The sequence below is a fragment of the Aegilops tauschii genome, chromosome 5 (assembly GCF_002575655.3).
Source record: "Aegilops tauschii subsp. strangulata cultivar AL8/78 chromosome 5, Aet v6.0, whole genome shotgun sequence".
Classification (NCBI taxonomy): Eukaryota; Viridiplantae; Streptophyta; class Magnoliopsida; order Poales; family Poaceae; genus Aegilops; species Aegilops tauschii.
Genome location: NC_053039.3, coordinates 464,719,206 through 464,747,126, shown reverse-complemented (window position 1 = coordinate 464,747,126; position 27,921 = coordinate 464,719,206). Strand labels below are relative to the sequence as shown.

The 27,921-nt window shown below is 44.3% G+C and overlaps 2 protein-coding genes across 2 annotated transcripts; one reads left to right on the top strand and one right to left on the bottom strand.

Annotated features, from left to right (window-relative positions):
* The first annotated feature begins 388 nt into the window (after positions 1-388).
* LOC123494087 (uncharacterized) lies at positions 389-21,932 on the top strand. Its single transcript, XM_045228721.1, has 7 exons — positions 389-827; positions 17,132-17,637; positions 17,740-17,925; positions 18,043-18,350; positions 18,972-19,092; positions 20,714-20,771; positions 21,711-21,932. The coding sequence occupies exons 1-4, from the start codon at positions 389-391 to the stop codon at positions 18,052-18,054; spliced, it is 1,143 nt and encodes a 380-aa protein (XP_045084656.1). The 3' UTR covers positions 18,055-18,350; positions 18,972-19,092; positions 20,714-20,771; positions 21,711-21,932.
* Positions 21,933-26,388: 4,456 nt separating this feature from the next.
* LOC141023028 (F-box protein At1g52495-like) lies at positions 26,389-27,636 on the bottom strand. The gene has a single exon (XM_073499331.1). The coding sequence runs from the start codon at positions 27,634-27,636 to the stop codon at positions 26,389-26,391; it is 1,248 nt and encodes a 415-aa protein (XP_073355432.1).
* Between the last annotated feature and the right edge of the window lie 285 nt (positions 27,637-27,921).

The window sequence follows — 27,921 nt, the reverse complement described above, 5'->3', positions numbered from 1 at the left end:
AGCAAGAAAGGGCGGCAGACAGTGCCGTGGGAACACTTACAAAGATTTGCCACCAGATCTCTATGAGTTATACAAGACAGACCCTGAAGAAATCTATGGCGAACGCAAGACTCGAATCCAATGGATTCACAGATACTAGGCTAAACAATGGTTTCTGTACAGATTTGTTACTGCAGAGTATGCAGAGAAGAATGCCATCAAGCGACCTTGGGGAGATATCTTATACAAAAATCTTCAACCCAAGTCCAAGTCTGAAGCCATTGCTCAAGGTTTCTATCCTTGCATGGTTCGCGGACCACAGCCAGAGAATGCTGACCCATCCTCTCTGCTATGGTGTCACGAAGACAATCTGTTCAAGCGCAACTACAAGTTTGCCAAGGATTCTGCCATGAAGAACAAGAAGAATCTTGGATGTAATTTCAACCCAGGTCCTTCTGCTCCCAGGGTTGATGGCACACGTGATACCAATCCCAATGTCATCGGCCCCTTCGACAACTTTGATGGTTTCCTCTCCTACATCGCCGCTCAGAGGGCTACAGTGGATCGATTTGCGGATGATGCTGATACTGATGAAGCGCCAGCTCCACCAAAGCCGCAGAAGCAGAAGAAAACAAAGGCTTCAAAGCCCCCTGTTGCACCTAAAGCTTCGCATCTGAAGCCACTGGCCACTGCACCTCCTGAAGCAAGTGTGCAGTTTGAAGATCTCTCTCGCATCTCCAAGAAGACCGAGAAGTCTTTAAAGAAGAAGAAGCCCATCAAGAGTTCTGGGGAAGCACTGACCCCAGCTGCCATTCTGAGGAACGAGAATGAAGCCATTGATTTGTCAAGTGACGAAGCTCTTGATGATGATGCTCTTGAGCTGCTGATAGAGAGCAAGCAAGAGGCGGAGATCTTCAACGATCTGCCCCTCTTTGATGTGGATATCTTGAAGAACTTCATTGATGAGTGGTTTGACAACCCAAGCCTCAGTATCGATGATCTACAGCTCCCAATTGGCATCAGTGTCTCTTTCCACGGAGCCATTGCTCATGAGCTGGCTCTGGCTCACAAGATCGTCGAGCTGAAGAACAAAATTGACTATGAGAAGGCTCAATTCAAGAAGCACATGGCCAAGCTCAGCGTGGCTGATGTTCAAAACTTCAAGCAGATGCTGCATGACCTCAAGGAGGCGTTTCACAAGAAACGTGAAGAGGCAAAAGGTTCAAGAGAACGAATGAAACACCTTGCTGCAAAATGTGTTCAAACTCACAATGAAGCAGAAAAGCGCAAGGCTCTTGGGCATCCTGGCATCGACCCCAAGTTGGCTGCCAAAAAGAAGAAGCCTGCTGTGGTCCAAGCTGAAGCATCAGGGCGGGAAGCACCTCACATTGTCTTCCCTGCCAGCATGACATGCTCGAAGCCTAAGGTCCCCACAGCTGCTTCAGAACTGAAGAAGACAAGGACAGCTGAGGCCGAAGCTAGAAAGCGCAAGAACAAGAATGCCACTGATGATGCACCACGGCCCAAGAAGCGGAAGATGAACTCTTCGAAGAAAGATCGGGCTGCTCCCTTAGAGCCCCTTGTTGTCGAGACCATCTCAGTTGCTCGTCCTGCATCCAAACACCAAGAGCGTCAGCTAGTACTTCACGAGCCTGCTTCCACAGAGGCTCCTGAAGCTGAAGAAGTTCCAGCTGTTGACCCCATCGTAGCTGAAGACATTGGTCCCCAAGACAATGTAGATGATGATGAAGTTCTTCCTCAGATAGAGCACCAAACAGTATCATCGCCTGTTCTCACGAACAGCAAACTCATCAGCATTGGTCGTCCCCTGACGCCAATTGCTCAGGATGATTCATGGGCTGATCACACTCAAGACCCCCCCTGTCAAGAAGAATCACCAAGTATTCCACCACCTCAAGTCACCACTCCCGTGCTTGATGATGACGACTATGTGGTCCAGCCAACTCCCTCTCGAAAAGCGTCGCCCGCATTCCGCAGGCTTCGCAAAGGACCAAGGCCACAAGTTGCTCTAACCAGCGTTCCAGAAGGAGCAGTGCAAAACAACTCAGTGGCACGACCAGTGTTTCCTGATGCCACTCCAACTGTGAACGTCTCTGCGTCTGAAGCAAAAGCTGCTGAAGACATTCCGGCTGCATCAGCCGATGACAATCAAGAACCACGAGATGAAGAAAGAGCTGCTACACCCCCTGTTTCCCAAGAAGATGTTCTCGAGGAGAACGAGTCTGTGCCCGACCCTCCAACTACTCAAGTGGAGGTTGAAAATACCGAGGCGGCCACAAACAACACTACTAAAGCCAATGATGTTGTCATGGCTGAAGCTAATGTGGCGCCTGAAGTGAATATGGTGCCTGAAGCCAATGATGCACCTGAAGCCAATGTGCAGTCTGAAGCCCATGTCAATGCCAATGCTCATGTACCGCCTCCAAGGCCTCACACCATTGAGCAAGCATTTGATCGCGGCCATCTTGTCACTATTCGATGGCCTATTCTGGTTCCTCCGCCTGCTCCCGGACCACAGTTTGACTACCATGTGGAGCACAGGCCTCAGGTTCAGAAGCCAAAGCCCCGGCTGCCAAGGTTTCCAGGTACTGCGTCTTCGCCAGGATCGTTCAATTTGAATGGCTTCAAAGCACACAACACCTTCTTTGATAGTGCCAAGAACCCATATTCAAGGCCAAGAATTTCATCTGATCGGTTCTGGAGCTATCAGCGGTGCATTTATTATTCTTGTGTCTTATACAATCAAGGGCGCATTTTCCCCATATGCGTCTAGACTGCGAAGCCATTGCTGGCCTGCCCTGCTTGGAAGAAGCCCTCGACTGCTTCAGAGATGCTGGCCTTCTGCAGTTTGTGACTGACAAAGAAAATTAGAATGAAGAGCTTCTGTTACAATTCTATGCTACTCTTCACATTCGCGGCTACAACAGGGATCCGAAGACTTGGGTCCTTAAGTGGATGAAAGGCAATGTACACCATGAAGCCAAAGCTCTTGATATCATTGAGCTTACTACCCTGCCCACTCCAGGTGAGCTGTATGAACCTGGTTGTCAGCTTCACCGCAATGCTTTGGAGAGCATATTCCAGAAGCCCGAGCCAAATATGAGCCAAATGTTGAGCATGATGAAGCCACTGCCACGAGATGCTGAATATCCAAAGGAATTCTTTGTTGAAGACCTAGAGTATCTGCCCGGCACCATCTATCATATTATAAAGCGAACTCTATGGCCCGTCAAAGGACATTCTTCTGCAGCAAAGCTTGAAGGCTCAATGAAGACATTGGTTTTCTATATTCTCAATGGCATCAGCTTCAATGCTCGGGATTTCTTCATCAGACAACTTGCTGCATCTGGCTCTGATCTATTTGGTCTGAAGTTTTATGCTCCATGGGTAATGCGCCTCATCAAGCTTCACTCTGCTATCAACTATCAGCCTTCTTCGTGCAACCATCTCATATTCTTGCCAGAGGTTGATATGTCTGTCGAAGCCATATACCCAGAGCCTGCCAAGGAGCCATTTTATCTTCACAACGTCGATCGTCAAAGTTTCACTCAACCTATTGAAGGAGTTCTTGCTGCAACTCGTGTTTATCCTTTGGCTGGAAAACACGTGCACCTCATCGTGCCCATACTGAAGCCACTGAAAGCACAATTTCTCAAAGGCCTCGGAAGCGATCTCGTGCACTCAATGACCGGGAGCTTCTCGTGGCCTTGCATCAGAAACAAGATAAGCATCATGACTGGCTCAAGCGTCAGATGCAGAGTCTCTTGGTGGATGTTAATCGCATTCGCAATCTAGCCACCAAGAATGCATTTATCACTCATGAAACCTGTCGGCGGTCGTGGAAGAGTCTGACATTGCTTAGTTCCGAAGATGATCTTCGACAAGATGGCTTCACAGAGAGATTCAAATTTTATTCCACTCCTCCCAGGAACGCTGTCTTGCATCGGACTCCCTCACTCGAAGACTCTGAGTACTCGTCCTCGGCGGCCACTGTTAATGCCGGAGTCATCGATGACGAAGATGATGCTACTTCACCAACTTCAACTTCGCCTCGTATCGACACTGCACCAAGTTCTTCTGCACCACCGGACTACAACGTCGACCCTGCACCTTCGCCTAATCCTCATGGGAACGAGTAGAAGCTCTATGTCTTCAAACCTTTTTGGTCCTTACTGACAAAAGGGGGAGAAGCATATGAGTTGATAGTGTTCAAGCGGGTCCTTGTGGGTGGTTGCTATACTTTTTACCAAGTGTTTACAACTCTCGCTTTTGATACTTTTGGTTCTTTGAGTTGTAACACTTAAACTTGATGGTCGTCTGCTACCTTTCTGTCAACTATGTGATGCGACGATAAATTCCGCACGAAGTCATTCCACATACGTCCATTTTTCATTATGCATGTCATTATCTTCGTTATATCTTTTCATGCATGATAAATTGTCTTAATTAGTTGAAGAGGATCTCCACAAGTAAAACCTGCCATGTGCATTTGCATTCAGACGCAAACTATTTATATGCACATCTTCAGGGAGAGCCTTTTGCTACTTATGAAGACAATATCTTTACCCTTACAATTTCACATACTTTTATCCCCGTTGAAAACTTCAACCAGTTTGTCATCAATCACCAAAAAGGGGGAGATTGTAAGTGCATCTAGTGCCGCCCCTAGTTGGTTTTGGAGTATTGACGACAAACTTGGTTGAGGGACTAATGTGGTTGTGAGAATTGCTGGATAACACAGGTAGTAGTCCCTCATTGGTTCGGTTTACCTACCGGAGATGACCCCTAAAAATGTGTGAAGACATTGAAGATAATGGTGGTCTGTGAAGATATTCACATTGAAGACTATGACATAAGAAGACATCGCAATGGAGAGCGAAGACATAGTTGTTTTGTAGTTTCCTTTTCTTCTTTGTTGAGTCATAGGAACCACCATACTGTTAAGTGGGGTCCAAGTGAACAAAGTCAGAGTGACTGAAGTGATGCTCAACCAAATCCTATGTCTTTGAGCGAAGACAATGAGAGCAAATCTTATTCAGAGTCGGATAAGTCAGCTTTACTTGTAGCCCAAGTCAAGCTGTCGCGTGTGTTTGAAATATGACCGTTGGACACGTGTCAGTTCCTTAGTGACCCAGGGTCATTTTGGAAAAATCAGGTCGGGTTGCCTCCTGGCTATAAATAGCCCACCCCCTACACCATGAATTGGTGGCTGCTCAGAGTTATTGCACGGCTTTTGTCATTTGAGAGCAACCCACCTCTGAAGCATTTGTGAGAGAGATCCTTGCGAGGACAAAGCCCAAAACACCCAGAGCCCAAAGAGTGTTTGGCATCACTGAAGTCTTTCTGTCCGCGTGACCTGAAGACTTGTTACACTTGAGGACTGTGAATCCTCCAGCCGGTTAGGCGTCGCGTTCTGAGCATCTAAGAGTCATTGTGGATTGCCGGTGAACGAAGTCTGTGAAGGTTTGGAAGTCTACCTTGAAGACTTACCAGAGTGATTGGGCGAGGACTGAGTGTCCTTAGCTCAAGGGGAATAAGGTGAAGACGTGGTCTTCTGAGTTAAATCTCAGCCTCCCTAACCAGACGTACAGTTGTCACAGCAACTGGAACTGGTCCAACAAATCACTGTCCTCACCAAGCAACTGGTTCTATCTCTTACTTCTCTTTACTTACAATTTGTCCTCGTGAAGTCATTGCCCGCTTGCTTGATCTGATTAACTTCACTGTGTGAAGACTATTACTGTTTGGCTCCATACTATCTTCCATCCCGATCCATAATACCTAGCTGCTAATAGTCTTCGTGCTTTCACTTCCACTAGTAGAAAAAGGGCCATTTGTCCCGGTTCGTAAGGCCCATTTGTCCCGGTTTGGGAACCGGGACTAAAGGGTCGGGACTAAAGCCCTAGGCCTTTAGTCCCGGTTCTTACACGAACCGGGACAGATGGGCCTCCACGTGGCCGGTGCTGCGAGCCCAGGCAGGAGGGCCTTTGGTCCCGGTTGGTGGCACCAACCGGGACCAAAAGGCATCCACGCGTCAGCTATTCAGGGGCTAGGGTTTTTGTTTTTTTTCTGAAAGGGGGGGAGGATTTGGGGGTTTTGTATGGTTAATTAAGGTGTTTCATATATTATGTTAGGTAGCTAATTAATTAATAGAGAGAAATGTCCTCTCTTATCTCCGTGCTTGGTCGACGGTACGTACTATACGTATAGAGAGGCCCTCGACACGCTAGCTAGTAAGCAAATGAAGGAAACCATTAAGTACAGAAGTCCATCATGCATACCGAGAGAAGTGATCTACCTCTCCTTCTCCGAGAGATTGGTCGAACAACAAGTTTTCGTATTATCTATCCGACGCTACGGGCTACATACATATACAATATGTAAGATCTCTTACAATCCCCTAGCATCTGAACTCAAGTTCCACATGGTATTCTCCGGCTTTATTGATGACATGGTCAAGAAAGAATCCCGCCAATTCCTCTTGAATTGCTTTCATGCGATCTTCTGGTAGGAGTTCATTCCGCATCTGCCACATCTAATTTGAAGAAGGGGGTTAGTACATATATATGAATGAAACTCAACAGAAATGATGGTGTAATAAAATGAAATTGTGAATATTATTGCTTACGCACTTCATATCGTCTTTTAGAGTAGCCTTGCTTGTCTTTGCAAGTCGCGTTGTAGATGAACTCGCACACGTAGTATCCACAGTAATCATTCCCTTGTTCCTGCCACAAGCACTTTACGAGAAATAGAGGTCAATCAAACTGACAATGAAGCATTATAAATGGCATTGATGAAAGTAGCTAGAATCAACGGGAGATGCGCGGAAGTAGCTAGCTAGTTGTACTTACTTTCGGTTATGTATATCGCAGCTCACTCGGCAGTCCCGGAGCTTCTGCGGTGAACTTTTTCCAAACCCTGCAAGACAAAGAAAATAATTATTACTTGAGATATCACGAAATGAACAAAAAGTTGTCGATATGGTGCGATAATGATCGATTGAACTTACTTGTTGAGAATTTTAGTCATGTCCGCATATGTCTCGGGATCTTTTCGTCTCGAGTCTAAGACGATTACTAGTCCCTGCTCAAGCTTAATCTCCAGGAGAATATAGTGGAAGCTGCACACGCATGCATAACTCATCAATTAATTACATTACTATAACCTCGAGTAATAAGGGAAACCGAATATGCACAAGACAGTAACACTCACTTGAAGTTGTAAGGAAAGAGTATTTTATCTTTGTTTTGATTTATTACCAACGATTTGAGCAAGTTGGCCTCGGCTTCTTTGGCACTCTTTTTAACCGTAAATTCATCTATGAGATTTGTTTTAATGAACCCAATATCATACATTTCTGCTTTTCTGCACTCGACGATCTTCAATCTGCATAATATAGTGAGGATAATTATAAATACATGCAATGAAAGAGCTGAGCTATATATAGAGACTTAATGATAGAAGTAGTACTTACAGACAGTAGCAAGTGACAGTTAATTTATCGAGGGCCTTTTGATTGTAAAACTGGAAGAACTCCTCAAATGGAATAGACAACAGATCAATTCCAACGAGGTCGTGCTCCTCTTCAACTCTCAGCGTCAAAGTATTCGCCCCCCAGACTCTCTGCAGGTTTCCATGTACCAATCATGCAATCTTCGCATCATCGTTGTTAGAGATTTTTCATCTTTGACGAGAGGCTTCCTGTAATGGTATTTGTGTTCGTCCACCTCCAAGAAATCATAATGTACATCGTCGGGCAGGTAATCTCCAAGATTGGTATAACCGGGCACCATCCTCGGATCATTAGCGATGATATCGCTAGACACCTTGAGCGGGGGGCACGATTGGTTCGCTTGTTCGCCGAGCTGCGCAAATTTTTTCCCAGCTCGTCGTTCTGCTAACCTTCGATCACTGATAGTACTTCCTGACCGCTCCGCTTCGATATATACCTTTTTAGTAATGCACTCATAGTTGGTTTTCGGCGGAGACTTTGGTGGTTTCTTCAGGGTAGCCAGAGTGCGCTTCGCTTTCACCGGATCTATCTTCTCCTCCGGAGGTGGATGTTTCTTTACTTTCACCCCTTCAAAGAAGTTCATCACTTCGGCTCGCACAATCTTCGCGTTTTCCTCCAGGCTCCTCTCGTATGGTAACTTCTCTGGAGTCTTCAGAGAAGGACCGAATCTGTATTGCCTCCCGCCTCTGGTTGTACTGCTAGACGCCGGAGCAGACGGAGCGGCTGCAGCTGTCTTCTTTCCTTTCTTACGAGGGGAAGGAGAAGGACTACGATGCGCCGGAGCAGCCGGAGCGGCGGCGGGTCTCTTCCGCCCTTGCTGACGAGGCGGAGAAGGAGGAGGCTGGCTGCTCGGGCACGCCGGCGCAGGCGGAGAAGGAGGCGGAGTGCCGCCACGCGCCGGAGAAGGAGGCTGAGTGCCCTGATCACTCGTCGGAGGAGGAGGCGGAGGAGGCGGAGTGCCCTGACTCGCCGGAGGAGGAGGAGGCGGAGGCGTCCAGTTCGGAAGGTTGATGAGCTCCTTCCGCCATAGGCATGGAGTCTTCAGAGAAGAACCCAACCAAGTCTCCCCATCACCCGTAGGGTGGTCAAGATCGAGGTCCTCAAATCCGTCAGTTATTTCATCCACCATCACCCTAGCATATCCTTCTGGAATCGGCCGGTAGTGATAGGTTGCGCCAGGTTCAGGAGGTAAAATAGAGCCAACAGCCGCCTTGACTTTCAATTTCATCCATTGCGTCATAAGGTGGCAATGTTGAGACTCCGTGATAGCATCCACGGGGTAGCTAGCAGGAGCCATGAAGACAGGCTCCAGCTGAAGCTGCTCGGTGGAAGCCATGCTGCTTCCCCGCTGAGATGGCGGGGTAGCTTCGGGGGAAGCTTCGACAGGTCGTTTGCTGCGATTTGCTTCTCGTTCCTCTATCGCTTGTACCCTTGCGTGCAGCGCCTGCAGTTGGGTATGCTCCACTTTCTTCCTCCTCTCCTGGCATTTGCAACCGTCTGCGCCCGGAAACCCAGCCTTCCACGGAATGGAGCCTGGCGTGCCTCGTGTCCGTCCAGGGTGCTCAAGATTCCCGAGGGCCATTGTGAGCTCGTCGTTCTCTCTGTCTGGAATGAACGTCCCTTGCTGCGCTGCATCGATATACTCCTGAAGCCTCGTGACGGGTATTCTCAGTTGCTCGTCCCTCCAAACGCACTTCCCTGATACAGGGTCCAAGGTTCCGCCAACCCCGAAGAACCAAGTCTGGCAACGGTCTGGCCAATTCAATGTCTCTGGTTCGACCCCTTTATCAATCAGGTCATTCTCAGCCTTGGCCCACAACGGCCGGGCTTTGAGGTAGCCACCTGACCCCGTGCGATGGTGATGCTTCTTCTTCGCAGCATTCCTCTTGTTTGTCACAGACATCTTCTTACTCTTGTCCGATGTCTTGTGGGCCACACATGCGGGCCAGTGATCTCTGATCTTCTCATACCGGCCGATGAATTCTGGTGTCTCTTCTTTGTCGACAAATTTTTTCCAGCTCATTCTTCCACCTCTTGAATAGTTCTGCCATCTTCTTAAGAGCATAAGACTTGATCAATTTCTCTTTAACTGGCTTCTCCGGATCCTCCTCTGGCAGTAGGGTGAAATTTGCCGTAAGCGCGGTCCAAAGATCATCTTTCTGCATATTGTCGACATAAGACACCTCAGGGTCTTCTTTAGCCGGCTTTAAACATTGGTGGATGCTGATCGGGATCTTGTCCCTAATAAGAACCCTGCACTGAGCAGCAAATGCTTCCTTTGTCCGGATGGGTTCAATCGGCATGCCATCGCGCGCGATTTCTATGATCTCAAACCTTTCATCCGAGCGCAACTTTTTCTTCGGGCCTCGTCTCTTTACCGAAGTTGTGCTCGATCCGGAGGGCTAGAATAAAGAAGAAAGACGAGAGTTCATTAATATGTGTACATACCAAAAACAATTAATGCATCAATTAGCTATAGTCAGCACATGCTTAATTAATATATATACCTGGCCGGACTCCGTTTGGTCACCGGAGCCGTCATCACGGTGTCCTTCTTGCACCGGCATTGGGTCACCGGAGCCATCATGATCATGTCCTTCCTCCTCCATTGTTCGATCACCATAGTCTGCTTCTTCACCCTCTCCTTCCAGACCATCGGTGTCGTTGAGAAATGAGAAGACGACATCACTTCCTTGTGCGATTATGTCCCCCAACACCGCTTCTGTTGCTTCGTCTCGGGGGTCCATAGTTTCTGCAAATATTTACAACATGGCAATTATTATTCAAGCATGACAGATGGATATATTAGTGGCAAACGTATAACTAGCTAGCTAATCACAATAAGGAATCATATTAGTGGCCTCGACGCTGCTTCTCTAGGGTTTGGGGTGGCCTCGATCGGCAACACTTCAAGGGTTTGGGGTGGCCTCGACAACGCTTCAAGGGTTTGGGGTGGCCTCGACGACAACGCTCTTTTAACTTGGTAAATTTGGGTGGCCTCAAGAGAGTTTGTCGGGTAGGGGCGCGGCGGGAGGGGGTAGGAGACCGACATCTTTTTTTCTAGAGTTTGGGTGTCCTCGAGAGTTTTAGTCGAGCGACAGGGACGGGGGGTGCTCCCGTGGTATAAGGTATCCGACGTCCCCCTCACTTTAACAAAGAACTACCTTAAAAAAAAGACTTGCTTCGCCGCGGGTGCTCGATCGGTGCGACGTGGACTCGGTGGAAACACTTTATGAAAAAGCGGTGGTGGCCGGGCCGGGCGGTTTTCTTTTCCTTCTTCATTTTTCCTTTGTTTTTTCTTATATGTTTGTTTTCGTTTTCACTCTACATTTTTGTACATATGAAAAAAATAAAGTTTCTATACAAAAGTGCACAATTTTTATGAACAAATTACAACATCTAAATTAACTACACATCTAAATAAATATAACTACACATCTGAAATTTTCCTAATCTTAAAACTAAACTAAACATAAACTAAAATAATCTAAAAAACATGTAAAAACATCTAAAAACAGCATCTAAAAACATCTAAAAAACATCTAAAAATATCTAAAAAGCACGACGCAGGGGCGGAGGGGCACGGCGGAGGGGTCGGCGCCGACGCCGGCGGGGCAGGGGTGCAGGGGCGCGGGACAGGGGAGGGGCGCGGGAGCAGGCTGGTGCTCATAGGGGGCGGCGGGCATGGTTGGCGGCGCGTCAGGGCCGGCAGGGGCGCGAGGGTGGACGCCGTCGTCCGGGCAGAGGGCGTCAGCGGCGGCGGCGGCGACGTTGAGCAGCCTGACGGCGTCGGTGGCGGCGGCGACGGTGACGTTGAGCAGCCTGACGGCGTCGGTGGCGGCGGCGACCGCAAGGTGCACTACAAGAAATATGTCAACTAGTGACCTTCTGTCAGTGACCCTGGAAGAATTGGTCATAGATCTATGACCATTTGAGACCAATTGGTCAAAAGCTGTTCGGGGGGCTCCAAACCCTAAACTATAACGACCATTTTGGTCAGAAAGGTCGTAATTTCCCTACACGAAATGGTCATAAAGCAGATAGCACTGGTCCGTTGCCTTATTTCTAGCTGATCATGACCAATATAGATGGTCATAACCTTGTAAATTGTGGTGGGTTGCTATGACTAGGTGCCACCTCATCAGTTTTGCCTATGTGTCATGTCCATGTGGTAGTTTTTGCCCTAGGTTGTGAAGCAACCTATATTTCTGTCATTCCCAAAATTCCCAAAAAATCTCATAAATTTTTTGGGTCATATCTTCGTCAAATATGTAAAAAAACCTTCCTTGCCTAGTTCAAAAATAATTCAAAAATATTCATTTTCCTATTCTGTTCAGAAAACACTTTGTGAAGGAAGCACCACTTTGCCATGTCCAAATGGTATCCATTTTCTACAGTGCTTTCCTATGCCCAAATAACCATCCTCCACCAAATGCCAGCTCAATCCATTCATTATTTTGAGCCCAGCTTCAACATTCGTATTTATGTCCAATGTGGTACTTTGCAAAGCAAGTACCACCTAGGCTCCTCCTTTTGAGCTAAAAATTTGTGAAGACGGTCTTCTTAGTAGCTGATCATCCTCAGCCAAAACTCATGCCCATTAGCCATGTGCATTTCCTGTACCGCTAATCAAACACTTGGCTGCTTATTCATGTTTGAGCATCGATCGGTCTCCTCGTGAGAATCTTATGTTGTGATTTTCTTCCTAGCACCTACCTGGGGAGTGCCCAACCCACTATACATGCCTAGGCCGCCCAGAACACATGGCAACGCCACGGTCACGCGGTGACCACGCGGCGGGCATGCGAGTTTACGCGCTCTAGAGTTGGGGCCGTCGGCCACCGTCCAAACCTCGACGTATCGCCACCAAACCATGTATTTATGATTAAATAGGTACTTATGTAACTAGAAATGATTTTTGGAAAAAATAAAGAGCAAACTATGAGGCACCTACAGTTCAAATTTGACCCGCTTCCTTCTGAATTAGCGGGAATTTGTCTTTTTCACCAGAGGTGGATCAAAACTTTTGACACCCAACCATTTTGTCAATTGTGCATTAAATATGTCCTAGTATTTTAGAAAATTGATTTGGTCCAATTTTGCAACAATTATTTGGGAGGTCCTTCATAAAAAACCCTCCTTTTGGCCAATCGAAAAATGGAAAATGGTTTTTTGTCCAAAGAAAATGAAAACTTCCTTAGGCAACATTGTTTGCCATTCCAATATGCACCCTTGTGCACAATATGAGATCATTTGAACAAACTATGCCATGAATGTGGCCATAAGATTGATCATTTGGCTTGAAATCCATTGATCTCCACACGTGATAGCTCGTTTCTGAGAACACTTTTTTAAAATAATTTTCGTATTACAAGTTTAATATTTTTAATGGTAACTTGGTCACATATAATGACACAATGCGAAGGTTTTCCAATTTTTTGATTTTTTTTGAATTTTTTATGCCCGTTTCAAAATGCGGTCAAGACGGCGGGCTTGACCGTTCCTAGCTAGTAGTTGAATCTTGGAAAACTTTTGATGTTTCTCTGATTAAATAGATACTTATGTACCTAGAAATAATTTTTGGAAAAAATAAATAGCAAACTATGAGGCAGCTGCAGTTCAAATTTGACCCGCTTCGTGCTGAATCGGCAGAAATTTGTCTTTTTCACAAGATGTGGATCAAAACTTTTGACATGCAACCTTTTGGTCAATTGTGCATTAAATATGTCCTAGTATTTTAGGAAATTTATTTGGTACAATTTTGCAACAAATATTTGGTAGGTCCTTCACAAAAAAAGCTCATTTTGGGCACTCAAAAAATGGAAAATGATTTTTTTCGTGCAAAGAAAATGATAACTCCCTTAGGCAACATTGTTTGGAATTCCAATATGCACCCTTGTGCACAATATGAGATCATTTGAACAAACTATGCCATGAATGTGGCTATAAGATTGATCATTTGGCTTGAAAGCCATGAATTTTCACGCATGATAGCTCATTTCTGAGAACACTTTTTTAAAATAATTTTCGTATTACAAGTTTATTATTTTTACTGGTAACTTGGTCACATATAATGACACAATGCGAAGGTTTTCCAATTTCTTGATTTTTTGAACTTTTTATGCCTGTTTGAAAATGCGGTCAAAACGGCGGGCTTGATCGTTCCTAACTAGTGGTTGAATCTTGGAAAACTTTTGATGTTTCTCTGATTAAATAGATACTTATGTACCTAGAAATAATTTTTGGAAAAAATAAATAGCAAACTATGAGGCAGCTGCAGTTCAAATTTGACCCGCTTCGTGCTGAATCGGCAGAAATTTGTCTTTTTCACAAGATGTGGATCAAAACTTTTGACACGCAACCTTTTGGTCAATTGTGCATTAAATATGTCCTAGTATTTTAGGAAATTTATTTGGTACAATTTTGCAACAAATATTTGGTAGGTCCTTCACAAAAAAAGCTCATTTTGGGCACTCAAAAAATGGAAAATGATTTTTTTCGTGCAAAGAAAATGATAACTCCCTTAGGCGACATTGTTTGGAATTCCAATATGCACCCTTGTGCACAATATGAGATCATTTGAACAAACTATGCCATGAATGTGGCTATAAGATTGATCATTTGGCTTGAAAGCCATGAATTTTCACGCATGATAGCTCATTTCTGAGAACACTTTTTTTGAAATAATTTTCGTATTACAAGTTTATTATTTTTACTGGTAACTTGGTCACATATAATGACACAATGCGAAGGTTTTCCAATTTCTTGATTTTTTGAATTTTTTATGCCAGTTTGAAAATGCGGTCAAAACGGCGGGCTTGATCGTTCCAAACTAGTGGTTGAATCTTGGAAAACTTTTGATGTTTCTCTGATTAAATAGATACTTATGTACCTAGAAATAATTTTTGGAAAAAATAAATAGCAAACTATGAGGCAGCTGCAGTTCAAATTTGACCCGCTTCGTGCTGAATCGGCAGAAATTTGTCTTTTTCACAAGATGTGGATCAAAACTTTTGACACGCAACCTTTTGGTCAATTGTGCATTAAATATGTCCTAGTATTTTAGGAAATTTATTTGGTACAATTTTGCAACAAATATTTGGTAGGTCCTTCACAAAAAAAGCTCATTTTGGGCACTCAAAAAATAGAAAATGATTTTTTTTCGTGCAAAGAAAATGATAACTCCCTTAGGCAACATTGTTTGGAATTCCAATATGCACCCTTGTGCACAATATGAGATCATTTGAACAAACTATGCCATGAATGTGGCTATAAGATTGATCATTTCGCTTGAAAGCCATGAATTTTCACGCATGATAGCTCATTTCTGAGAACACTTTTTTAAAATAATTTTCGTATTACAAGTTTATTATTTTTACTGGTAACTTGGTCACATATAATGACACAATGCGAAGGTTTTCCAATTTCTTGATTTTTTGAACTTTTTATGCCTGTTTGAAAATGCGGTCAAAACGGCGGGCTTGATCGTTCCTAACTAGTGGTTGAATCTTGGAAAACTTTTGATGTTTCTCTGATTAAATAGATACTTATGTACCTAGAAATAATTTTTGGAAAAAATAAATAGCAAACTATGAGGCAGCTGCAGTTCAAATTTGACCCGCTTCGTGCTGAATCGGCAGAAATTTGTCTTTTTCACAAGATGTGGATCAAAACTTTTGACACGCAACCTTTTGGTCAATTGTGCATTAAATATGTCCTAGTATTTTAGGAAATTTATTTGGTACAATTTTGCAACAAATATTTGGTAGGTCCTTCACAAAAAAAGCTCATTTTGGGCACTCAAAAAATGGAAAATGATTTTTTTCGTGCAAAGAAAATGATAACTCCCTTAGGCAACATTGTTTGGAATTCCAATATGCACCCTTGTGCACAATATGAGATCATTTGAACAAACTATGCCATGAATGTGGCTATAAGATTGATCATTTGGCTTGAAAGCCATGAATTTCACGCATGATAGCTCATTTCTGAGAACACTTTTTTTGAAATAATTTTCGTATTACAAGTTTATTATTTTTACTGGTAACTTGGTCACATATAATGACACAATGCGAAGGTTTTCCAATTTCTTGATTTTTTGAATTTTTTATGCCAGTTTGAAAATGCGGTCAAAACGGCGGGCTTGATCGTTCCTAACTAGTGGTTGAATCTTGGAAAACTTTTGATGTTTCTCTGATTAAATAGATACTTATGTACCTAGAAATAATTTTTGGAAAAAATAAATAGGAAACTATGAGGCAGCTGCTGTTCAAATTTGACCCGCTTCCTCCTAAATCGGCAGAAATTTTTCTTTTTCACAAGAGGTGGATCAAAAAATTTGACACCCAACCATTTGGTCAATTGTGCATTAAATATGTCCTAGTATTTTAGAAAATTGATTTGGTACAATTTTGCAACAAATATTTGGTAGGTCCTTCACAAAAAAACTCATTTTGGGCACTCAAAAAATGGAAAATGATTTTTTCGTGCAAAGAAAATGATAACTCCCTTAGGCAACATTGTTTGTCATTACAAGATGCACCCTTGTGCACAATATGAGATCATTTGAACAAACTATGCCATGAATGTGGCCATAAGATTGATCATTTGGCTTGAAAGCCATGAATCTTCACGCATGATAGCTCATTTCTGAGAACACTTTTTTAAAATAATTTTTGTATTACAAGTTTATTATTTTTCCTGGTAACTTGGTCACATATAATGACACAATGAGAAGGTTTTCCAATTTTTTGATTTTTTTGAATTTTTTATGCCCGTTTCAAAATGCGGTCAAAACTGCGGGCTTGACCGTTCCTAGCTAGTTGTTGAATCTTGGAAAACTTTTGATGTTTCTATGATTAAATAGGTAGTTATGTACCTAGAAATGATTTTTGGAAAAAAATAAAGAGCAAACGATGAGGCAGCTGCAGTTCAAATTTGACCCGCTTCCTACTGAATCGGCAGAAATTTGTCTTTTTCACAAGAGGTGGATCAAAACTTTTGACACCCAACCATTTGGTCAATTGTGCATTAAATATGTCCTAGTATTTTAGAAAATTGATTTGGTACAATTTTGCAACAAATATTTGGTAGGTCCTTCACAAAAAAGCTCATTTTGGGCACTCGAGAAATGATTATCTTACAAAAAAACTCATTTATGAGAACACTTTTTTAATGATATTTGCATTATTCAAAGGTTGTTATTTTTACTGACAAGTAGGTCACACTTGGTGACACAATGCGAAGGTTTTTGATTTCTATTTACTTTTATATAAATTTTCTAGTCCATCAAATAGCAGACATGATTTAACAACTTATCTTCAATCAATTATTATGACCAATTTAAATGGTCTTAACCTCATCAAAGGAGATAATGCGTTCTGATTGGTCCAAAATCATGTCACGCGGATCATGCATTAAGCACCGTCGGATGCACCTGGATCTAACGGCCCACACCTCCCTCGTCGCTCTCACCCCGTGTCCCTCTCATCCTCATCCACCCACGAAACCCTAGCTCCCTTATCCCCTTCGGCGCTGCCGCTCCCGCTCCCTTTTCCCCATCGCCGCCGCCACCTCTGCTTGCTACACCACAGCCACATGGCTATCCCCATCCAGATCCAACCGCCGCTGCACGTCGACGAGGCGGCTGGCGGGCGGGGCGCGCCGACACGGCCCTCCGTGCGCGCGCACCAGGAGGCCCTCGAGGCGGCGCCGTCGGGGTCGTCTCCGGGCTCGACCTCGGCCGCCTCAACTCCTCCCGCGCCGGCGGCTCACTCCGCAAGGTCGCTGCCGAGGCCGCCGCCGCTGGGGCCCGCGACTTCGCCGACCTGTACGCCCTCGAGGGCGCGTCCCTGCCGGACCCGCTGGATGAGGAGGACAGGGCCAAGTGCCCGCACTCCATCGTGCTTGCCGGCGACGAGTTCCCTCCACGGCCATGGCCTCGGCCTCCCTTCCCCGACCGCCAAGACGCCGGCGCGGAGGCTGCTCTCCGCCACCGTCAGGGCCATGGCGCTGGCCAACCCCAACAAAGGTACTGCGGAGTCGCGGCGGCGGACGGCAAGTTCCTGCCGGTCATCGACAAGAAGGCCGGCTACTCCTTCGTCTACCCATTCAGATGGCAGGTACTCCTCCATGAATCCTCTCCTCTGCTCTGCTCCATACGCATGCATACACTTGGTGATGCTGCTGAATGAATGAATGAATGTGTGTGTGGGTGGGTGCAGGAGGTGTATGTGCAAGGGCAGGACAAGGTGTACAAGGACGTGATCGACCCCGCCATCCGCGAGTGGACCTCAAGACTGATGTGTACCTTCATGAGCTTCCAGACGAACATGCAAGCAGCTCCGCTGCCAAGCCATCAGCCCAACCAGATGGAGCTGGCCCTCTTCCATGACCCACTGTTGCCTCAGGTAGCATAATTTCCACTCTGCAGACCATTCTTCAATCTCTCACAACGCATCTGAGAGAAGCATGTTAGTACTACATTTTAGCAAGATGCTGAAACCAACGAGACTTTGTCTAAGCAGGCCGGGGCGTAGAGCACGAACCCGTTCGCCGATGACAACTTCAAGGGTTACCCTGAGTACATGAACACCAGCAACCCGCAGACGGCAGACGATCCCTTCCAGCAACATTTCCTGAAGCTGTCGGCGTCAAGCCCCTACGACAACTTCCTCAGGGCTGCAGGGTGCTGAGGCGAATGAGTTTCTGCCCGGAGCAGCAGCAAGTCTGTCGTGTCACGTCTCTACGCATGGTACCGAAACACGAGCAGGACTAGATCTAAGAATCAGAGAGATTAAGTCAGTATATCTTACTTGGGTACAAGTCGCTAGAGGTTGCTACTGACACACACTTAACCCATCCATTTATCTCTCTGCTAATTCTCCACTTGGGTACAAACTGTTATATATATATGCAAAAATAAACTGTTATATATCCCATATGTTTAGGTTTATCAGGACCCGTCAAGTTGTCCTATCCGAGGGTAGATTTAAAAAAATTCAGAATAAGAATTCTGAAGGCTTGAACGATCGTTTTCACAAACGGATAGAGATGAAATTGTGTGCTTTATCTGATAGGTTCTCTCCTTTTAATTACTATTATTATCATTGTGTGTTGATTATATGAGGTGTTAGCTCTTCCTGGACCTCTCATCATTTCACCTGTAGCTAATGAAGCTTAGTGGGAAGCATCAATAAATAATTGTTGGCATATTTGATAATTTTAGATAGTTGCTGAGGCAGACATGTTGGTCCTCAGGTCAAAATATATCTTTGCCTGATCTTTGTATAGGTGGTATGACTATAACTAAACCATATGTTCTGTTTTATCATATATAAGTGAATCATGAGTTTGTTTATATTTTAAACCTACATGAAAGGAAGTGTGCTTGTTGACGATGGTTATTGTTGCTGAATCCATATCCTGGTTCAGACTCATATTTTGCTATTCTTAGGTGGCGGGCTTGTACGGCATCGCGAGCAGGAGGGCCATGAGGGGTTTGCTGCTCTGCTCCTAGGGCGACCAAGAGGTCCTACCCCGAGCTCAAGCACGTCCACGCCGACCCACCATGACAGGTAGCATCTCCATCTCCCTCTCATCTTCCTTTGCTCGCTATTGCTGCTCCGAATTATACATGTTGGCAAAGAGATGTCCCTGTTTTCCTCAGTACTATGCACTGCTATATTTATGTGGTTGTCTTTGTGTGCATCTTATTTTGAAACCAAGTGAGACACCTCCATCCCCTACATCTTGACGATCCCTCATGCGTTGCTCTCACTACCTCCTGCCCCTAGATTTCCAATTGCATTTGTTACCTGCTCATTTAATTAATTAAAACTGCATGTGTGCGTGTAAGTATATCACTTTGCTGTTGTTCATCTTCAAAATATATGGATATACCTATTCCTACAATGTTTTGATTTCCTAGGTAGGTCTGTATTAGGCAATGTTTCTTCTATGAAGAACCGTGCACTCGTGATAATAGTGTGAGATTGTTATTTACCCTTTACTTTTTTGGTGCTAGTTGGTGTGTGTGCGATCTTAAGTGTAGATCGTTTGTCATTCACTGTTATTTACTTATGTGATCAACATCATTTCTATGTAGATATGCAACTCTTGGGTATATTGTCCTTATATGCCCCTTTCATACCATTCCCACTCAAATCAAAGCTTCTGTATGCACTTGATATTTGCAATGAGACTTGAGAGAATTTCTGTATGCACTGAAGTTTTCTCTAATATAGATTTCTCAAATCTCTCTCTGAACTTCTCTAATAAAAAATGGTGCTAACTGTTAAAAATCTTCGTGGTGACATGTTTTTTTACCAATACAAGACTATATTAGCACTCAAGGACTGTTTGAGTGATAGGCTGTTCATACTTTTAGAGAAGTGAATTGATTAAGCTATTGCTTTCCCCAACAACAAAAAATAAACACGACAGTTGAACAACGTGTATCCCTTCACTTGAAAGCCTATGAAACTTCCTGTAGCAGCAGTGCAGCACACTTTATATATATATGTATGAGGCTGGGTAGTTCAACTCTACTTTACTTCCTAACTCATTCATATATATGATGGAAATTGTGCAGGTTCCATGGTGCCAAGTGGCCTCTGGCCATCTTGAACTGGGACTCCAGTAACAAGTAGATGTCGTTGCCGCACTCAATATTTTAAGTTGTTTTTTTCTTTTTTGAGAGATGTTAATCACCCAGTTTCCCTGTTAATAACATGAGAACACTTGCGTCCTCCCCAACCCTCGCCCCAGCCTGCTGCTCCCGGCATGGCGCGTGGCTGTCGCCGCAGCAGCTAATTAGATTTTTGGGACTCTGTTTCTATGCTCTGCTCGATAGCATTTTGGATATTGATTGGACACGCTTTATATAAAACGATTTATCTTGTACATTGCTCTGCCTAACTTGTATACATGAAACCATACTTGTCAAATATCGAGTATCACTGCTGAATAATAACGTCTTGTTTTCTGTTCACTGAATCACATTTCTTCTCTCTTTTTACCATCAGTCCATCTTACAGCCATCAATAAGAAAAACAATTATCTTCATATTAGGCTTATTATTTTCTTGTCTGCAGTATTATAATGTACATATGCTTTTCTGTTCATTGAATCACAATTCTTCACTCTTTTTACCATCAATCCATCTTCTTACAGTTGCACGTTTTTTTGGCTGTCCAGATGACCAAGCCCAAGGAGGAAGCATCTGCTCATCACCGAGGACGAGTAACTCCAGCAGGTTGATGCCGTAGATTCACAATGTACCTTCTATATGCCCATCCAGTTCTGTGATTTGTGTCTTGAAACCCAAAAAACCCCATGCCCATGTGGGAGCTGAACCATAGTTTTTTGCTTGTGGAAAATAATATCCTTAGCTGAATTGACTTGAGGCGGTTTCTTCGAAATTCTTGGAAATGCTTTGGTAGTTTCTTTCGGCGAGAAACTGTTTCATACTGAAGTTTACTGGTACATGTGTGGTTTGCTACTGTTACTTCGTTTGGGTTGGGTTGGTTCCAGCGGGGAGATGTGCACGCACGCTCGCAGCATGAGCTAGCAGCCATGATTGTCAGCCAGCCACCACCATGTAAATGTAATAAATGTGTGGCCTATCTAGTGTGCTGCTGTTAGAAATATAGATGTGTGGCCTATCTAGTGTGCTGCTGATAATCTGTTTTTACCTCACTTGGCAGGCACCACAATCTGTTTTTACCTCACTGTACTGTAGGAATAAATGTGTGGCCTATCTAGTGTGCTGCTGATAGAAATATAGATGGAAGATTAGTTGACTAGTTATGCAATCTATAATCCTTCATATATACTACCGTTGTCTATGCGTGCTGCTGCTTCATACACATTTAATCAAATCTATCAAGCAGCTGTTGTCATGTCATGCTTGTTGTATTAACAGCCAATTTAGTTGCGTATTGCCAGTTCAAGTTTTTTAGTACATATCATGTTCTATTTTGCTATTGAACACCTTCCAACTTAAATCCTGAATTGCCTTGTACACATAATTGTTTGTAATCTATGGGAAAGCCGTTAATAGTCAGCTGACCTCATGAACTATAAAAATATATCAAAATCTTGTGTTGTTAAAGTGAGCTTATTGTCAATTCTTGCTTATAAGCTATGTTTGATGCTATCTACAGGTTCTTATTCTTCTTCTTTTTTTGCATAGGTGAAGTATGAAGTGTGAAGCCGTGAAGCGTATCAGCAAGAGTAGCATATTATGTATTGTAATATCAGGAGTGTAATATTAGTCAGAGTAGCATATTATGTATTGCAACATTTAGTGTTGTTTTGGATGAATTTCATTTGCTCTATAGTCTGTTTGAAATATTGATTGTGTATATAATTTCAATACCTATGAAATGGAAACCTGACCAGGGGGGCCCACTTATGAAAATTGTTTGACAAATTTTGAAATTTTTGACATGTGGGTCCAATTGTGATATCAACATGACAAGTGGGACCAATCTGACTAGTGGGACCGGCACAAAAATAATATGGCTGCACATAGAAAAATAATAGTAATGGCCCAGAAATTAAAAAGGCTGAATAGTTGGGCCTGGCCCATATAACTGACCAAAATTAGTAAGAAAAAATAATATAAAAAGGCCGAATTGTTGGGCCTGGCCCATGTAAAACACCCAATTGGACCGGGCTGTATCTTATCAACGACCTTCTCAATTGGTCGCAATTTTGCCACGTCAGATTGCCACGTCGGATCCGACGTGGCCTGGGCAGACAGCCAGTGACCAAAACAAAAGGTCATGGGTTCAACGACCTTCTGTTTTGGTCGTAAACGTCTGCCAGCTTTTGACCTTCTGTTTTTGGTCACAAAAAGGTCGCAAATGAAAAACTATGACCTTTCAGCGGCCAATAGTGAGGGTCACAAGTTGACATATTTCTTGTAGTGGTGGAGCAGGGGCGTCGGGCGGCGACGGCGACGAGGAGGAGCAGGGGCGTCGGGGGAGAAGAAGTGATGGATTTCGTCGAAACTGCTAAGTGTTTTCTTATATACCCCGGGCATTGGTACCGGTTCGTGGCCCCAACCGGGACCAATGCCACCCTTTAGTCCCTGTTGGTACCACCAACCGGGACCAAAGGTCTCTTTTCAGCAGCCCAAAGGGCGGGAAGCAGAGGCCTTTGGTCCCGGTTGGTGGCACCAACCGGGACTAAAGGGGGGCATTTGTCCCGGTTGCTGCCACAAACCAAGACCAATGCCCCCCTTTAGTCTCGGTTGGTGCCACCAACCGGGACCAAAGGCCTTGCACAGCGGCGTGGTGGTGGGAGTTTAGTCCCACCTCGCTAGTTGAGAGCGTTCGACACCTGTTTATAAGCTCGGTTGCCTCTTCCCTCTCGAACTCCTCTGGATTACAGGCCTATGGGCCAAATCTAACACTACTATGCCTGTGGGACTACTGGGCCTTCTGCGGGCCTGAATCCTGGCCCATGGATGGGTTTCTAGTCGTATTCACGCCGTGGTGGCCCAGTAGGTGGCAATTTTTTTATTTTTTCTCAGTTTTTTTGTTTTCTTTTTTGCTTTATTTATTTTGTTTTGTTTCTACTTACAACAAAATACTTATTTATTTTATTTTATTTTATTTCTAATTACTTATTTATTTTATTTTATGATAATTCTTTTTGCTATTAAAGTTTCTAACAAAAAAAGTTCTTTATGAAAATTCTTTTGCTTTTAATGGTTTTGAACAGAAAATACTTTGATAATTTTAGTTGCATCAATTTTATATAATTTTAGTTTCAATAATACTAGAGGTTGCTTATAATGTTTTGAACAGAAAATACTTTGATAATTTTAGTTTCATAAATTTCATTTATGTTATTAAAGTTTATTTTATTTTATTTTATTTTGTTTCTACTTATATATTTTATTAAAGTTTATATTATTTTGTTTCCAATTACTTATTTATTTTATTTTATGATAATTCTTTTTGCTAATTAAAGTTTGTAACAAAAAAGTTCTTTATGAAAATTCTTTTTGCTTTTAATGATTTTGAACAGAAAATACTTTGATAATTCATCATTTCACCCACATAGCATGTGCAAGAAAGTAGAGAGGGTTACGGCAAAAACTGGATGCACTTCGTGTACAAAACGGACAATCTCTTTCGAAGTATCAGGGTTTCATACGGAAACTCGTCTGTTACAAAGGGATTTCATTTTTTGAACTTATTTGAAGCCCATAGTTTTCCTGTGTTCAAAATGCACCATTCAAAGCCACATCATCAATTTTCAACCCTTTCTGACTTCATTTGTTATTTTTTATGCATTTACTGATTATTTTGAGCTATAAGACCCTGAAATTGAAAAGAATTTCAAATGAACTCCGAAAAGGTTTAAAGTTGGCATGGTATCATCATTTCACCCATATAGCATGTGCAAGAAAGTAGAGAGGGTTACGGCAAAAACTGGATGCACTTCGTGTACAAAACGGACAATCTCTTTCGAAGTATCAGGGTTTCATACGGAAACTCGTTGTTACAAAGGGATTTCATTTTTTGAACTTATTTGAAGTCCATAGTTTTTATGTGTTCAAAATGCACCATTCAAAGCCACATCATCAATTTTCAACCCTTTCTGACTTCATTTGTTATTTTTCATGCATTTACTGATTATTTTGAGCTATAAGACCCTGAAATTGAAAAGCATTTCAAATGAACTTTGAAAAGGTTGAAAGTTGGCATGGTATCATCATTTCATCCACATAGCATGTGCAAGAAAGTAGAGAGGGTTACGGCAAAAACTGGATGCACTTCGTGTACAAAACGGACAATCTCTTTCGAAGTATCAGGGTTTCATACGGAAACTCGTCTGTTACAAAGGGATTTCATTTTTTTGAACTTATTTGAACCCCAAACTTTTTCGGTGTTCAAAATGCACCATTCAAAGCCACATCATCAATTTTCAACCCTTTCTGACTTCATTTGTTATTTTTCATGTATTTACTGATTATTTTGAGCTATAAGACCCTGAAATTGAAGGCAGCATATAGCTCTCATGAATAGATAAGTGACCAAATTAATAGAAGTTCATCATCACATTAAAACCAAAGTACATACATAGTTCTCATTGAACAACATATAGCTCTCCAGAGCATCTAATTAAACCATACATTGAAATTATGTAAAGCATTTCAATGCAACAACAAATGCGATCATAATCGCAACCAAGGTAACAATTGATTCAACTGCATAATGATACCAAGCCTCGGTATGAATGGCATATTTTCTAATCTTTCTAATCTTCAACCGCATTGCATCCATCTTGATCTTGTGATCATCGACGACATCCGCAACATGCAACTCCAATATCATCTTCTCCTCCTCATTTTTTTATTTTTTCCTTCAAGTAATTGTTTTCTTCTTCAACTAAATTTAACCTCTCGACAATAGGGTCGGTTGGAATTTCCGGTTCAACCACCTCCTACATAAATAAAATCTATGTCGCGTTGGTCGGCATAATTGTCATAAACAATAAATGAACCAAATAGTTATAAAAAGATCATATATACCACATCCGAATCATAGACAGGACGAGGGCCGACGGGGGCGGATACCAAAACCATCGCAGTATATAGTAACAAGGAATAATAAAAGTAAGAAAATTAGACAAGTATCTATCTGAAGTAAGAATTTTTTTTCTTTCAGAAAGAAGATAAGAACAAGAGGCTCACCACGGTGGTGCCGGCGACTAGTGTGGCTCAGACATTTCATCGAACACCTCATGTGCATAGGAGGTGAGCTAGAGCACCCAAATGCCCTCCCCTCGCCGGCTAGAAAAAACAGAGCACTCTGGAGTGTTCTGCCGCGGCGATGGGGTATATATGGGCAACTCATTTGTCCCGGTTCGTGGCTGGAACCGGGACTAAAGCCAAGCCTTCTGTCCCGATTCAAGCCAAGAATCGGGACCAATGGTTGTGGCCAGGAGCGAGGCCCATTGGTCCCGGTTCGTGCCTCGAACCGGGACAAATGGGTCCATACGAACCGGGACCAATGCCCACGAGGCCCCGGCCGGCCCCCTGGGCTCACGAACCGGGACGAATGCCCCGATGGGTCCCGGTTCGTGACTGAACCAGGACTAATGGGCTTGCCATGCCCGAACCAAAGCCCTGTTTTCTACTAGTGTTCATTGAATACTTGACTATGGCTTGTCTAGTGTAGTCTACCTTCCGCTGCATGTCAATAGGTTCATTTCTATTGTTTGTCTTCTAAACTCCCATGTTTTGAAGACTTTCATAAAAATCGCCTATTCACACCCCCCCCCCCCCCCCTAGTCGATAACTAGCACTTTCAATTTCATATTTTTTAAAAGTCATAACAACTATTTTAAACCCGCAAATTTCCAAAATTTCAATTTCATTAACTAAACATTAGGAACTACACCTATTTCACAAATCACAATTTCAATACATATCCCAACTATTTTTTTAACTGAAATTTCCCAACTATTTTTCAAATTTCAAAAGGCTGAAATTTCAACATTTTCACATATTTCATAAACTGGATCATAGAAATGTCTGAATCATACACATACACTAGCCTCACACGCATGTTTCACATACCACAAATTGTATTTCACATATCACGAAACTCACTTTCGTTCACAAATTGCACGTATCATAAATCATATTCCAAATATGGTTCAGGTCATAGAGTAATGAAAATAAGCAGACATGCTTGGTTTATCCTCTCTTCTTCTTGTTTTTTTGTTGCTGTAGTAGTCCTATAGTTTATCACCATAAGCAGACACTAACTTTGTCAAGTACGAAGCGAAGTTGTTTGTGACTGAACTTTCTTCACAAAATGACGAGTAAAACTTTTGTCGGCTAATTTTCATATATATTCCTCAGCTTTCCTCACCCACGGACGGATGGCGTCGTACAGTACACGTGAGAGGGTGTGCTTGAATTGGTGTTTGTCCTTGGAAGGCGGCAACGCAAAGGTAAGAGGAGAGAGCAGGGTGAGATGGTAACCCCCATGGATGCTCCAGCGGCATTTCGACGATCTCCATGCTGATGGTATCTCTGGGAGCCGGAGTTGTTCACTTTTCGGTGGGCGTCCTCTCTTGTCGTACTTGTGCAAGGTGTTGCCGTGCATGTAGCATAGCATCTCGCCGCCATCATCGGCCCAGGCGCTCCAAGGCTTGGTCGCGTAGAATTCATCGATGTCAAACCTATGTCGCGGTTCCCAGAGGGGCGGTTCGTTGCCGTCCTCCGGCGGTTCGTTGCCGTCCTCCGGCGGTAGCGACATGATCCAAAGGTTGAGGCCCCGGGGAAGGTCATGGATGATTTCGTGGATGGCGAGGCACAGCCGGCCTTCGAGCTCAAAGGCACCCACTAGCGGCACGCCGTCAAAAGTCTTTACCTCGGGGAGACCGTACGAGCGGCACGTCTCGGTGACCACATCGACCACCAGCACCCGCTTCCAGCAATTCGTCGGCATGTATAGCTTGCCGTCGATCAGCAATGGCGCCCAGGCCGTGGTTTGGGTTGGACAAGACGACGAGCTGCGCAAATGTTGCCGCCACCCGGCGGTGTCGCCTAAGGTGTACACGTCCATGGAGAAGGGCGAGAACCTGAACAGCTTGTACTCGTTGGTGGGCGGGCTGAATCCCAGGGCGAAGAGGTGCTTCCTGCCCTTGGCGGCGAGCGGGGGCGGCTTGGGCAGCGCCAGCGTCTCGCCGGTGGCCGGGTTGCACACCACCGCCGGCGCCTCGGGGCCGCCGGCGCGGTGCACGTAGCAGAGGAGGCCGTGGCAGACGTTGGCGAGGTCGTAGCCGCCGGGGACGGCGAAGGAGCGCAGGTCCTTGCCCGTGGACATGCTGGAGGCGCTCACCTCGTCGCCCAGGCCGGGCTCGCACGTCTTGGAGACGAGCAGGACCTCCGCCGGGGCCGCGGCGTGGCCGGCCATGGCCATGGCGTTGGCGTGGGTGCTGCGGAAGAAGGGGTCGCTGACGGCGGCGCGCCACTGCCTGGAGATGCAGCAGGACCGGGCCACGTCCCTGGTCGTCAGCTTCATCAGGATGTCGTGTAGGATCTCGCTGGGGATCTCCACGTTGCGGCGGCGACGTCCCATCGTCATCGATGGATGGGCGGCCGGCGATAGTCGGGCAACGTGAGATCGATCGTAGGGTTTCCTTCTATTTTATGTGATGTGATCGTAGGGCTTGTATTTTGGCTGGTTGGTGACTTCTTTATTGGTCCTTATTTTTTTGGAAGGACTTTGACTGGAGTCCGGATGCCTCCGTCTCCTTCGATCTATCGATTTGGACGTGTCCGACTCCGGCAATGACTATGGACAGGCTCGTGGGACCTTCCCGCTCGTGGGCCAGCCTCTCCAGCCGGACCTGCTCGGCGAGATCTCTGG

Coding starts and splice junctions, on each gene's coding strand:
- LOC123494087 (XM_045228721.1), top strand. CDS start 389: ATGAAGAACAAGAAGAATCTTGGATGTAATTTCAACCCAGGTCCTTCT. Junction 828..17,131: donor TGAAGCCATTGATTTGTCAA/GTGACGAAGCTC, acceptor ATCCCCATCCAG/ATCCAACCGCCGCTGCACGT. Junction 17,638..17,739: donor TCTACCCATTCAGATGGCAG/GTACTCCTCCAT, acceptor GGGTGGGTGCAG/GAGGTGTATGTGCAAGGGCA.
- LOC141023028 (XM_073499331.1), bottom strand. CDS start 27,636: ATGACGATGGGACGTCGCCGCCGCAACGTGGAGATCCCCAGCGAGATC.